This window comes from Melospiza melodia, chromosome 4, assembly GCF_035770615.1.
Source record: "Melospiza melodia melodia isolate bMelMel2 chromosome 4, bMelMel2.pri, whole genome shotgun sequence".
Lineage (NCBI taxonomy): Eukaryota > Metazoa > Chordata > Aves > Passeriformes > Passerellidae > Melospiza > Melospiza melodia.
In genome coordinates, this window is record NC_086197.1 from 70,459,539 (window position 1) to 70,470,621 (window position 11,083).

At 41.1% G+C, this 11,083-nt stretch overlaps 1 protein-coding gene across 12 annotated transcripts in view; it reads left to right on the plus strand.

The window, feature by feature from the left end:
* Positions 1–11,083, plus strand: part of GRIP1 (glutamate receptor interacting protein 1) — a 309,100-nt gene that overhangs the window by 295,334 nt on the left and 2,683 nt on the right. For 8 of the 12 annotated variants that reach the window (XM_063155105.1, XM_063155110.1, XM_063155112.1 and 5 more), the window contains 4 exons: positions 1,218–1,329; positions 1,475–1,519; positions 3,922–4,155; positions 10,747–10,893. In XM_063155105.1, coding sequence (XP_063011175.1) covers positions 1,218–1,329; positions 1,475–1,519; positions 3,922–4,155; positions 10,747–10,893 — 538 coding nt within the window. The remainder of the gene's footprint in view (positions 1–1,217; positions 1,330–1,474; positions 1,520–3,921; positions 4,156–10,746; positions 10,894–11,083) is intronic. The other 4 variants (XM_063155113.1, XM_063155104.1, XM_063155114.1 and 1 more) reach the window with 2 other exon arrangements.

The window sequence follows — 11,083 nt, forward strand, 5'->3', positions numbered from 1 at the left end:
CATTGTCTGCTTGACTGATTGTAGCTGTAAGAAAGCATCTCTGAGGCAGAGTATCATGTGTGTGAAGCATTCAAGCTGTCCTCCCTTGTGCTGGGCAATTCTCCTATTTAAAAGCTATTCTGTAAACAGAATTACATTCACGCTATTCTCAGTAATACATTGTTTGTCAAGCAAGGCCTCAGATGCTTCCATAATAGTGTTTGCTCTGTTTATGTGCTGGTTAAGCACCACTAGCTGCAGTCCATGGGCAGCTGCTCCAAAGTAACAGCTTGCTGCCACCAAAAGGGCAAATTGTCACTTTCCTTCCTCATCCTTCTTCCCCTGTGCCTTTCACATAATCAGCCCTCTCCCATGCAGCAGCTCTGATGCTTGTGTGAACCTTTATGGAGCTGCTTCCCCTTGCTAAGGTAGAACCCCCTCCTGCTTCCCTCCCTGAGTACACGCATACACTGTAAAGGTGTTGCTTTGGGCTGTGTCACCGCAGCCCAGAGTGGAGGTTTTTATCAGACCTCGCTTGCTGAGCAGCTACCCTAAGCATCACTGTTACCAACATCTGCTCAAGAGTGCTTTTAATAAGGCTTTGGGTGCATTTATGAAACACCAGAAACCTAAGTTTCCATGCAAGACAGTGGCATCCCTGAAAGTTTCTCTGTGTTTATGTATGAAATGATTGGAGCAGTTTCTGTTATGGCAATCAGGTGGGCTTAAATTGATAAATGCAGCTTAGGCTGAAGGAATCAGGTAAAAAGCACCACCAAGCCTCTTTTGAAAAATGTTGCTTGCAAAAAATAAAAAAGAGGACTCTTTCCATATTGCCTGGGAGAAGTCTGTGAGGTTGAAAGGTTTTATTGCAAATATTTGTTGCACGGAGCAGCTCCGCACACAGCTACTGGTTAATTCATTAATTTTCATAGGGAGGTCCCAGTTTCAATCCAGTAAAAATGTGTATTGAATTGTTCTTGGAATCCATTTATCTCCTTACTGAACAACTCGCTGCTCAGGTCCTGCCAGCTGCTAGTGACTGCCAGGTTATGAGAAGGCTTGTCTGTCATGTGCTCTGCATGTCCATCCGGCCTCTCCTGGTCAGCCACTCTCCCACTCTCCTGCATAACCTTGTGTCATTCAAGTTGCAGTCTGTGGCAAGGCACGTGTGTAATATATATATTTTTAGAGGGGGGAAAAAGTCCACATTTTTTAACTTCTCATTGTAAATCTAGCTTCACAGGTACCCATGATAACACCGAGGCTGACCAGGAGGAAAATTTCTGGTCTCAGGCTCTGGAGGATTTAGAGACCTGTGGCCAGTCAGGAATTCTGAGGGAACTAGAGGTAGAACAATCTTAACCTTTCTTTCCAATTATAGAGAAATATAATGGTTTTGGTTTGGTTTACATTCATTTTATTTTCTCCTTTTTTTCTTTTAAGTTGCACTAATCACACCAATTCATTTAAAAGCTTTAACCCCTCTCCACAGGACAAGGCTGACAGGCGTCTGTGTTTGAGAAACATGACTCTCTTGGTACCTACCCTTTACCTTTATATTTTTGCTTGTGCAGCTGCCTCCCCTGCCCCTAACCAGAGCTATTTTCTTTTGTGCAATGCAACCAAAATTCTGTGAACATGTTCACCCCAGTGCTTTTGACTTGCAGCTTCTGCTGTGCATAACCATCGATGCTGTCCGTACAGGCAGCAAATGGCACAGAACTTCTAAGTGGGCATAACCTTCCTGCAGCAATACATTCCACTCGCTGACAGATGCTTCATGCAGCTTTTCTTAGCATGTTGTAGGTTGTCTTTTAAATTGAAACTTAATTTGATTAAGATGAACATAAAAGAAAATCAGCTTCTCAAAATGTTTACCTGTAATCGTACCACTCTGAAAGAGAAAGAAGCTGGCAATGTGAGAAATGTTCATTATGCAGCAATTTTTTCACTGTGTAACAAATTTCCATATTTCATCCTTAAGTTTATTACAAATCTAACCATACTTTGTGTTAGATTGTGCTGAGGGCATCGGGGGAAGAAAACAGAGACAGAGTAACTTGGGAGTGTTTAATTGTCTAATCACCTTTTCTCTAAGTTATCTAATCACAACAATTACCATTATACTGCCAATTAAAGCTACAGAATGAAAGGTGCTAAAATATTTTCTTTTATGTTCTTTTAAATTCCTGGAGCTGCAAAACTGGCAGAATCTCATTTTCATTTTTATGTTATATAAAGTCCTTTAGCAGCCAGGAGGAATGTGAATGGCATAACTGGGTGAAAGTTTTTCAGTTCAGATTAATCTACTTCCTCAGATTTATGGCTTTTGTATTGCATGTTCGGGTAGCAAAATGTGATTCTCATATATTTGTTATTGAAAACCAGAGAAATGTAGGAGAAAATGTTATACTGGTTTAATTCCATAGTTAGATATGGTTTAGTACTGCAGGCTTCTCTTGCAGTTTTCGGTATTCAGAGCAAAATAAAAGGATATGGAAATAGATAATTCCAAAAGAGAAATAGGTCATCCATGCTGACCAGAATTCAGTGATTTCAACACACTGAATTTTCCTCAGCCTTTCACGAAAGTGAAATTCAGAACTGTAGATGTACCATTTATAGCATTGCCTCGTTGCACAACCCCCAGCTCTGAAAAGAAAGCCAGACTCATTCAGTGTGACAGGATGCTGAGAGTGGCCATGTCTCTGCTTTATGAAGTGCCATGGTGTAGTCAAGGACTCCTTATCATTTTTCATTTCAAGGTCTTCAGCCAAAGAGCAAAGAAGGCTGTTGTTTGCCAAGTCCTCTGGCTGCTTTTGCTCCATCAGCCAGTAATATCAGTCATTACTGAGCACAAAAGAGTGTTATGGCTACCATCCATTATCTTATAGTGAAAGTAGTGCTGCAGCTGTGAGAAGGAAGGGTGACAGACATGCTCACCAGAGTTAAAGGCAAACATTTATTTGTCTGTTTTGCCCTTATTTTTTACTTCTCCCATTCAAGCAGGCTGTCTGCATCCAGTCCCAGTCAGAGTTCAGGTTATGGTCTTTAAATTTCCCTTTCCAGCTGTCCATCAGAAGAGATAATAAGTAGGAAATTTAGCACACCCTGTGCCCACAGTGGCTGTACCAAAGTGCATTTGCCTCCCATTCCCCAGAGCAGAAAATCTTTCCCAAGGGTGAAGGCTCATTGCTGTGCATGGATTCTTTTAAAGTTCAGCCTGTTCCACACAGTGGGCGAGGTGACTCCCATCATCATCTCTCATGATTTCCTGTATTCTTGCATCTAAAGCAAAAGGCTTTTACTGAGATTAAAACCAGCGGTGAGACCAGGGCCAGTATTAGTGCTGAGCTAAGGCAGCCACTTTTGCAGTGTGCATGTCGTGCAAAGTTTCTTTCCAGGCAGTGAGCTCACCTGCGCTGAGTTTTCCCTGAGCTTGGGTAGAGCCAGGCACTCTGCCCATGCTGCCTCTAGAGCTACAAATTCTGCTGGCTCACATATTTTTAGCTTGCACACACAGTGTGAATTGTAAATGCCTTCCTGTAGTTCCAATTCCAGCAAATGCAATTATGCCACAACTTAGATGTTGTTTTATTTATGTGTAAAATATTTTTAAAGTAAGCAATTGCACTACATACTCTTCAGTCTGCCAGGGGACTGGCTTACAAGCACAGTAGTTCTGGTGCTCAGTATTTTAGTTTGAAATGCCATCTGAAAACTTTTGCCCATAGGGTTCATATATTGTTATTGTGTTTTGTTGTGGTCTTTATTTTATAGTGACTTGCAAGCAGATTGAACATCTATCCTCTTGCCTTTGCTGTGCCCTGAGTGATTGTGTTCTAACAAAGAATAGAGGTGTTTTTCCTTCTGCTATGAATTAACCGCTTACTTAACCCACATTCTCTGTTACAAGTAACCTGTTCATTAATGCTCTAGGCCACAATAATGTCAGGAAGTACAATGAGTTTGAATCAGGAGAACCCACAGCCACGTAACCAGCTGGGAAGACAAGCCAGCTTCCAGGAAAGAAGTTCTGTAAGGCCACATTACAGTCAAGCTACTCGTAGCAACACATTGCCATCAGATGTGGGGAGAAAGTCCATGGTTCTGAGAAAATTTAAGCAAGAAATGAAAGAAATCATGTCGCCAACTCCTGTGGAGTTACACAAGGTCTGTAATTTTTTTTCTGACAGCTTTGAAATAATATATTCAGCACATGAACTCTAATTATATGGCAACACAGTAAGCACTTTTTATAATGACTCCACAGATGTAATTTGGGGGCCATGCATATTAGTTCTTACAAACACATTAATGATAGATCCTTGTGGGGGAAAACAAATGAATAAGATGCATCCTTGTCTACTATTTCATTTTACAATAAATCCTCAAAAGGCGCTGCTCTTTTGAAAGGAGCATCCACTGGTAATTTGAATTGACAGGACCAATAACTCTTCTCCACAAAATGTGTTCATTAAGAAAGCAAAGTTTAATTTCTAGAAAATACATTTCTTCAGGAAATTACTCAGGAGGGTTTGGGGCTCCCATAGGTCCTTTTTTAAATTTACACTCATTTTGAATCAAATACAAGGAATCCAATGTACATAATATAGAATGTTATTTCAAATTAGGTATTGCTTCTTTTTTCTTTATAATTCCTTTGCTCTAAAAAGGATAAATAATCTTCAGACTATGCAACTTTTCACTGCTCAAGATGGTTGGAATCACTCAGTGATATGGAGGTGGCACTGCATTCCTAGCAAGTACTGGATAAAGGATGTTTGGATATGCCCAGCAAACACCAGACCACTTTAGGTCTCAAGTCCAGTGAGGCCATAAGAGCAACCAATTTCCAAAACTTCAAGGGACATTATAATGCTGTTCTCCCTGATGGGAATGAGCATCCCATTTCCTGCACCCACCTTCCTCCTAAAGGTCTGAGATCTTTCCAGAGAGGAGGCAGAATACAGGGATATTTGATTAATATGTCACCTGGTCATTCTCCAGAGGTTTGAGTTGGTTCCTAAGCCCTGTGGATTTGCCTGAGTTTGGTCTGTAGTTCACTTGAGTTCAGCAATGTAAGGACTTGCTGAGCGTGGGCTAAATGAGTGTTTATAGAAGGTAGTAGAGAATTGATCTCACATATGGTAAATTAAGTCATTGCCAATGTATATGATCAATAAGGATGTGTTGGGATAGTTTTAAGCTTTTCCTATTTCCAGCTTGATCTGATCAGTGGAGTTAGGTACTGGGCTCAGTTTTTCTGAGTGGTGAATAAATGTGGAATAGAAAACCAAAGTATGCCAGTAGGCATTTCACAGTGTGCTCACATTCAGCAAAGGCACAGCTCTGGATTACAAAGCCAGCCTTACATGCTAAAATAAATCATTACCTGGAAAGGAGTTCTGAGATTTCTGTTAATGAGTCAGTGGTATTCTGTGATAGTAACTAGCTGTTGAGTCCTGAGCAGTACCAATAACCTGTCCATGAGCTTTCTCTTGCTTCAGCTGACTCTTTTTAAGATTGCTTTGACCTTCCCTTGGAGTAATTTCCAGATTTTGTTCAGACAATATACCCACTTTTCCCGTCTGCTGAAGTGATGCTGAGTTTGCTTTTACTGTCTGTTCTTTCACCCAGAGAAGAGTCATTTCCTCTCTAAAACATCTAAATGTTGAACCTGTACCAAGAATTTTCCAAATCCTTACAGGCATTCCAGAAAAATAGAAACTAGTGACTGGATCTTATGCTCTGATTCCCCAAAGTGAGGTTGTACCCCTATGACACATGCAGGTTAGCCCAGGCAGCATGGACTGCTTTTTACCTGAGCAAGTTCTCACTTGTTAGTTTTCCTGCTGGTTCTTGTGTAGCAGTGTGCCTGCTACTTTCTCTCATGCATTCATGTTCATTTTTTGTACTGGACCTTTAGTTTAATACCCTGTTCCTTTGGACAGCTTATTCAACCAGAGGTTGAATAAAAGAGCTGCAATGCCATAGGAATTACTTCACTGTCAGAGAAATGCCTTGGTTGAAGTATTTTTCACGTATCCTCTTGCTGGCAATGTGTTCTGCCCTCTGCAGGGGACTGAAAAATAGGAAGACTTGGGAAAATGTGATGGTATGGGCAGTTCTGAGATACAAGCTAGGACACAGCTTGTCTGAGACCTCCCTTGGCAGATTCTCAAGCCCGTACTTGGCTGAGCTGTGCCAGTCTCTGGGCAGGGCAGGTGCCACTGTCCTGTGCCACTGTGACCCGTCTGCATCCCTGCTGAGGCAGGGCAGGTGCCACTGTCCTGTGTCACTGTGACCCTTCTGCATCCCTGCTGAGGCAGGAGGGCAGGTGCCACTGTCCTGTGTCACTGTGACCCGTCTGCATCCCTGCTGAGGCAGGGCCTGGGTGCACACAGGTCAGAGCTCACTCTGCAGCAAAGCAACCTGAATTCTTCACTGCTCCTTCCTTCTGCATCGCATTCACCACCTGTGCTCTTGAACTGTCCGTGTCCTGAGGAAAATAGGATTGAGATAAGTGTCCTACAAATCTCTTCAAACATTTGTTCTAGATGGTTTAATAACATTTAATTTAGCTGGATAGTGTATTGCTATATCAGTACCCAAATTTAATGAATGCCTTTAATGATTTTATCTACTTAGATAATAATATAGATTAATATTTTTCTAAAAATCATAGCAGACCATTTTTCAGAAGTTTCATAGAGCACGCTTTCCTCTGAGAGCAAAAATATGCACTAGGATCAGATAATTTTTCAATATTATTATTACAAGTAGTCATTAACCTAAAATTACAGTCAGTTAAAATATCTCAATAGCTGATCTGTGCAAGATGTATGAATTTAAATTAAGCATTTTCCCATAGACTTGAGAGGGAGAAGAGGCATAGGCACAGACTCAAAATGTATAAGCTTGTGTTTTAAATTTGTAACTATTTAATTGCTTATGAAATATGAATTAAATTTCCAAATCCACTTTCTTTTTCCCTTAGGCTCCTGATGTAAATTTAAAAGTCTAATAAATCACCCAGATGGAGATTTTGCTATTGAGATCAGACCTTCCAAAGAGTTGTGATCAGCAGTAGAGATAAACCAGCATGATTTAGGTGTTGTGTGAATTGTCTGCAGTTTTATTCCTTTCAGAGATGGTTGCTGCAAGTCAAGATGAGGAACCTGTGGAAGGGCTTTGTCCATACCCATTATTGAGTAGAAATTGAGTATTTCAGGTAGCAAGGCTTTTATCAGAGATTCTCTTTGAAGAATATATGTTACCCTGGGAAGAATTAGCCCAAAAATTATAACCTCTAACACAAAAGAAAGTTGTCTGCAGATTACTTCCATCTGAAAAATGTGACAGCTGTCAAACATGCAACAAAGTTAAATTGCTACCTCATCCCTGAAGCAAGCATCAGTTTTTTTTAAGTTCCAAGCTCCTGTTAAGCACAGCAAAAGTCAAGAGAAGATTGCCATAAGGGAAGCAGGTTGTAAAAATCTAGGATCTGTATATCTGAAGAACCACAAGCTTCAGGAAATATTTTGAAATGTGTAAGTTGTGATTGATAAACGACTTGGGATGATCATTCCCAATGCCCCTCCTTGTCCCCTGCCTTGCCTGCTCCATTGCAGTCTCTTCCCATTGACTCTCTAGAGCAAAGCCCCTCTTTCATGCCCTTTGTAATTTGAAATGCTCCATTTTTTGTCTCACAAGGTGGGCATGAAGTAGCACATGCATTATTACAGACAAGATCCAGGTTAAGGTGTGCTAATGTGTCATGGCTCTTCCTGTGGGTGTCTAGAGCTGGATTTGTGTGTGTGCTGTTTGCTGATAGATCACTCACTGAAAACAGGGAAAAAAGCAACTCTGGCATGGAACATATGAATGGGACCACCATCCCTGGTGAGCTGTTCTCCACTCCAGTTTGGCTTTGAGAAGGTCTTGACTGTAATAGTGTCCAGTATGGGATCTGAAACTTAAAGAAAGATGTTGACCATATGGACAGGATCCAGAGAAAAATAAGCCTTATTTCACATCACTGCAGAGAAAGACAGAATAAAGTGATCTTGATCTCTGTGGATAGCAACAGGCTTAAGCCTCAGCAAGGGTGTTTTAGTTTAGACCCAAGGGAAACATCTGAATGACTAGAAGGGATTACTTTAATAGACTGTGGAATCTTGATCACCGGAGGTTTGAAAATGTGGGGCAGATAAATGTATCTCTGAAATGCCTTAGGTGCAGTTGATCCTGTCTTAGGACAAGAATGAAGTCTGGATGACTTCAGAGAGTCCCCTCTTTCATGTGCTTTTGTTGTTCATCTGGGGCTGGAGCCAGCTCCATTTGACTCCAGTGCCTGAAGAAGGGGAAAAGAAAAGGAGTAAAAAAGGGAAGTTCCTTTTAAAAAACATGCCACCTGTGCTGGAACAGGACAGAATATTTCAAGTCTGCTTCTCTTAGGCATTATATCCCATTTTTACATGAACTTTTCAAGGCTTCTTGAAGAAGCAGTTAACTTGAAGAACTTCTGTCCTTTGTGATGATGGGGATAAAAAAGTTACTTTGCAAGAAAGGAATTTGAGTCTTGGTCCAGAGCTAGTTATTTTTAATTTCTGCCAGGAAGTACAAATCCAAATCTATCAGTAAAATGTATCTTCCTGCTTTTGTTTTTGTTTTTTTTTTTTTAGTCTCGCAGAATGGTGGTCTTACAGCACTTTTGTAGCAGCTTCAAACACACTCTTCATTAAAGCCATGTTAAACATGCTGTGATATCACCAACCAAAAGCCTCTGTTCATAGCAAATTATTAGAATTTCCCTAGAGTCCTGCTGATAATAGCATCTGTTGATACAAATTAAAATCATTCTATGATTAATTACTGTGAATTTGCAGATAGGTTTTTCAGTAGCTAAAATGCCCATTGACTCCTAAAGTTCATGCAGGGATGGAGGACATATGACAGATCAGACATATGGCAAGAAGTTATCTTGGAGGAGGATGGGGGAAAAGAAGGCAAGAAACTTAAATTCCGCAGTCCCTGCAAAGTATGAAATGACAGCTCATACCCAAAAATGTCCCTGGCAGGAAGAAAACCTTTAGCCTGAGGGGACTTTAGGTGTGGCTTTCTGCTTTGCAGGGCTGTTCAGGGGGACAAAAGCAGGGGAAGAGGAGGAGCTGGGGTAAAGTAAGGGACGAAAACCACGTGGGGGTGTTGGTGCTGCCCACGGCACAAGGCTCTGATGTTTGCACAGCAGCCCCACAATGCACCATCCACATTACAGAGAAAATGGTGCTAAAGCTGCAGCCACTGCCCTTGTGTCCAGCTTCTCTCAACTGCTGCCCAGCACAGCTACCAAACCTACTAGGGACTGTGATTTCATTCTGGTCACAACAGGGCTGATACACCCCTAAACCCAAGTCAAGAAAAATGCAGAGAGCAGGAAAGAAACCCAAATCCTTTACTCCTGTTTGGAGACAGCCTGGTCTGTTCTGGCATACCTTTTCACACTGGCAATTTAAACAGGAGCTCAGCAGCTTTCTGAAGGCAGCACCAACCAGTGCTGTGCCCCAGCACTGCTGTGCCTTGGCATCCTTCTGTGAAATACCAACCATGTCCTCAGCCTGCTTTGAGCAGGACACTGAACTAGAGACTCTCCAAAGTCCCCTTCAATTCAAACGATTCTGCAATTCAGAAACATCAGGAAGGAATTCAGTGGCTGGTGCACACACAAGGATGCAACACATGGAACATTATTTGTACCAAGTCATTATAAAATTTTGGAACAGTTAATGTCATTTTTATCAGCCAAGGTATGATAAAATCAGTGCATTTTGAGTTAAAGGTGATACACGCTACAGCCTTAAAAACAGGGGTTTGACTGTGCAACTGTAACTCTGCACAGTGGCACAACACTCACACAATTAATTTACTTGCATGGGTCAGCACCCCTGATATGAGGGAGGACCAAGAAAAAATAAAAACCTAAAAAAAGCATGCCACTTACCCACAAAGAAGTCTCTATCTTTATCTGTCAAATAGCTAAATTCACAGAACTATCTGTGAGGACTTACCTTCTGAATAACTGAAAAGCCTTCTCCTAACTGTTTCATCTTCTGTTTCCTGCTTTTTAATGACCACCTCATGGTTATGTAACTGTAAGAACACTGCCTGCAAGCTCTTTCAGAAGGAGCCTTATTTGTGCTTCCTTAAAAGATTGCATTATAACTCTTATACTGAGCACTTCTGAGGTTAGGCTTTACAGGGTGGACCACTGCCTGCCCAAAGCAGGCAGTCTGGAGCTTAAACTGACAATAGTCTTCATTCCCTTGATTGCAAGACACAACACCAATTGTTTGATTGAGGCCAGATCTTTGTACTTGAAGCAAAACGAAGCCATATCTTGTACTCAGATCCTGGCAGCTAGAGAATAGAGAGACAAAACACTAAGAATGAAAAAGTGACACCAGAAAAGGGGGCTAAATACCACAAATTTCCAGCTGACAAGCAGAAATGAAAAGGGCTGTTTATTTAGAGAAGAAAAAGGTGGCTTCTGAGAATATTAACATAATGTCAAAATGGCAACAACTTTAATGTCAAAATGGCGACAACTTTAATTTGTAAGTACCAAATAGTAGGTAAGTGATCTCTGTAATGTGAAAAAAAAAAATAAAAATCACCAAAACCATCCTAGGAAGAAAACCTGCTTCATGCTTGTAGAAATGGGAGGATAGTGTTTTTTCTCATCACATCACCTCTCCTCCACAGGTAACTTTGTACAAGGACTCTGATGGAGAAGACTTTGGGTTCAGTGTCTCAGATGGTTTATTGGAAAAAGGAGTGTATGTTAAAAACATTCGACCAGCTGGCCCTGGTGATCTGGGAGGTTTAAAACCGTATGACAGACTTCTACAGGTAATGTTTCTGGCACTGTGCAGGTCTAGCATGAAGGGGCATGACATACAGATCACTTTGTAAAAAGGTTTATGACCACACTGGGGGTATTTGGGTATGTGTCTTTGGAGATGTGATTGTAGAAAACTGCACTTTTTCAGTTTTGTTACTTGGAACAGCCCTGTAATCTACATTGCTTATTAAATAATGA